At 44.8% G+C, this 3,374-nt stretch overlaps 1 gene segment (V, D, J or C); it reads right to left on the bottom strand.

The window, feature by feature from the left end:
- Positions 1-446: 446 nt before the first annotated feature.
- Positions 447-937, bottom strand: LOC129671858 (Ig heavy chain V region 3-like). The segment is given in 2 exon segments: positions 447-775; positions 858-937. Coding segments are annotated over 2 exon segments (375 nt in total).
- Between the last annotated feature and the right edge of the window lie 2,437 nt (positions 938-3,374).

Raw genomic sequence — 3,374 nt, 5'->3', positions numbered from 1 at the left:
GGGTCCCCTATCAAGAAGGGGAACATGGGTAGTATCTGACATGGACTTGGCTGCCTGCTTTTGGATCATCTTCCCCTAGCTGGGTTGCTGTTGGGCCTCAATAGAAGAGAATGTACTAAGACCTTAATAGGTTGGGTGTATTTGTAAGGGGGGGCAGCCTTCTCTGAGGAGATGGTGGTGGGAGGGGGGAAGTGAGGGGAGGATAGGACCAGAAGGAGAGGAGGGAGCAGGCTGTGATCAGGATACAAAAATGAATAAATGCATAAATTTGTTGTAAAAATAGACACAAAAAAATAAAAAAGAAAGAAAATTTGACCAATATCCAATAAGACTGTGAAGGGACAGACATCAGGACACTCAGAATGATTGAGCAAACAATTAGGCTGATCTCCTCAGTCCTCTCAGTCCCAGGGCAGCTTCCTGCTCCCCCAGGGTTTCTGACACACTCAGGATGTGGGTGCAGCACTGTGCCTCGCACAGTAATAGACCGCAGAGTCCTCAGATGTCAGGCTGCGGAGCTCCATGTAGGCTGTGCTGGAGGATGTGTCTACAGTCAGTGTGGCCTTGCCCTGGAACTTCTGAGCGTAGTCAGTATCACCATCTCCAGGATAAATCCTTCCAATCCACTCCAGCCCCTGTCCAGGTCTCTGCTTCACCCAGCTCATATAGTAGCTGGTGAAGGTGTATCCAGAAGTCTTGTAGGACAGCTTCACTGAGGCCCCAGGTCTCCCCACCTCAGCCCCAGACTGCTGCAGCTGGACCTGGGAGTGGACACCTGTGGAGAGAAAGGCAGAGTGGATGGCAGTGTCATCTCTGTCCCTATCTGTACTTCATGGTAGGAACTGGGAGCCCCTTACCTGTAGCTGCTGCCACCAGGAAGAGGACGACCCAGCTCCATCCCATGGTGAGGTCCTGTGTGCTCAGTGACTGTGGGGAGGACAGGGGCGTATGTTGTTTGGGGTGTGCACACCTCTGTATTTACCACCACAGACCCACACAATTTGCATATTCATGAGCAGGGTTCTTCTTAGATAAGGACATCTCACAGCTGGAGAAGGACACCTGGGTCAGGCAGCAGGATGCTGAGGTCCAAGTCCTAATCCTCTCTGAGGAAATGCATCCCACACCCTTTCCTCAGCCCTGTGCAGATGCTGTGGATGTAACATCAGGGCCTCAGCTCTCAACTGATTTCTGGCCTGAGGCAGTTGCTCCACTCCTGACAGGTTCAGACAGGTTTACAGATGGTGGTTGTGAAGGCTGTAGTAGAAATGGGAAACTTTAATAACTAAGTTACAGGGATTTACAGCCTCTTCCTGACACATACGGTTAACATGTGCATTTCCACCAGGTTATATACTAAAAACTCACCCAAATGACCAAAAGTAAATATATTTCAGAAATATTTGAGCAAAATGATTATTGCACCACCATCAAAATAACAAAGTTGTGGAAATAAACTATGTATCTGTCAGGAGTCGAGAACACATGGTTATCCTATATTATATGTCTATTTGAGTGAGTATATACTTTGTGTGTCTTTCTGCTTCTGGGATACTTCACTCAGGATGATCCTTTCCAGTTCCCACAATTTACCTGCAAATTTCATGATTTCCTTGTTTCTCATTGCTGAGTAATATTCCATTGCCTAGTGCCAGGAGCCAAAGCTATTTACTGAAGCCAAAGCCAAATAGCAAGAAAAGGTCATTTAGTGGAGACCTAAAGCTATTTAGTGAAAGCGTTATCTAGGACCCTAAGTCATGGGTGATAGATTTGTGAGGACATTGTCTGTTAGTTTTAGAGCATCCCTGAGATATCTTAAGAAAACATCCTTACGGTATCTTGCAGGTGCAATATTCAAGCCACGAAAGCACTCTTGCTATCTCCCGCAGCAGTAATTAAGCCTTCCGCTTTTTCCTCCCTTCTCCCTATATTAGTTGGGTAAAAATTTCTAATAAACGAGGTCTTGATCAGACAAACCGACTTGGCTTCCTTCTTCGTGTCTCTTTGTCCTACCCATTCTTTTAAGCCCCCTCTTTAGGACCCCATTGAACTCTCGCGGGTAGGGACAGTGTAGATGTACCACAATTTCTGTATCCATTCTTCAGTTGAGGGGCATCTGGGCTGTTTCCAGCTTCTGGCTATTACAAATAAACCTGTTACAAACATGGTTGAGCAAATGTCCTTATTGTGTACTTGAGCCTCTTTTGGATATATGCCTAGGAATGGTAAAGCTGGATCTTGAGGAAGTGCTATTCCTAGTTGTCTGAGAAAGCAACAGATAGATTTCCAGAGTGGTTGTACAGGTTTACATTCCCACCAACAGTAGAGGAGGATTCTCCTTTCTCTACAACCTCTCCAGCATGTGTTGTCACATGATTGTTTGATCTTAGCCATTCTGATGGGTGTAAGGTGAAATCTCAGGGTTGTTTTGATTTGCATTTTCCTGATGGCTAATGATGTTGAGCATTTCTTTAAGTGTTTCTCTGCCATTCAATATTCCTCTACCGAGAATTCTCTGTTTAGTTCTGCTCCCCAGTTTTTAATTGGATTACTTGGATTGTTGTTTTTCAGCTTCTTTGGTTCTTTGTATGTTATGGATATTAGTCCTCTGTCAGGATAAACCTACTAAAATCTGTACACCTAAAGAAACTAATCAAGAGGAAGGAATCTGGCTAAAATGCTCAGTCCCCATCCCAAAAGGCAAAGAGGCAAAGAAACAATTTAGGAACCTGCCACAGAGTGCTTCTGAAATGCTCTGCCCTGCAGACTATCAAAGCAGAAGCTGAGGCTCATGGCCAACTGTTGGGCAGAATGCATGGAATCTTATGAAAGAAGTGGGAAATAGTAAGATTTGGAGAGGACAAGTACTCCACAAGGAGAACCAAAAAATTTGAACACAGGGGTCTTTCCAGAGACTCATACTCCAACCAAGTGCATGGAGGTAACCTAGAACCCATGCACAGATGTAGCCCATGGCAGTTCAGTGTCTAAGTAGGTTCCATAGTAAGGGAAACAGGGACTGTCTCTGATGTGCTCTGATTGGCCTGCCCTTGAATCTCCTCCCTCTGAGGGGGAAGCAGCCTTAACAGGCCACAGAAGATGACAATGCAGCCACTCCTGATAAGATCTGAAAGACTAGGATCAGAAGGAAGGAGGGGAAGACCTCCTCTATCAGTGGACTTGGAGAACTTAAGTCACTTTTAGGGAAATGGTTGTACCTAGAGATAACTATGTTAGTTCAGACCATCTGAGAAACACAGACATCAAATTGGACTCTCCTTACTGTTCTTAGATATTGCACTGTTCTATAGAATTGTGTACACAAATACATAATATTGTATAAATGAAACTGTCGAGCATAATAAAGTGGAAAA

The sequence above is a fragment of the Psammomys obesus genome, unplaced genomic scaffold, assembly GCF_907164565.1.
Source record: "Psammomys obesus unplaced genomic scaffold, mPsaObe1.curated_primary_1811, whole genome shotgun sequence".
Classification (NCBI taxonomy): Eukaryota; Metazoa; Chordata; class Mammalia; order Rodentia; family Muridae; genus Psammomys; species Psammomys obesus.
This window is presented reverse-complemented; position numbering and strand designations above follow the sequence as displayed.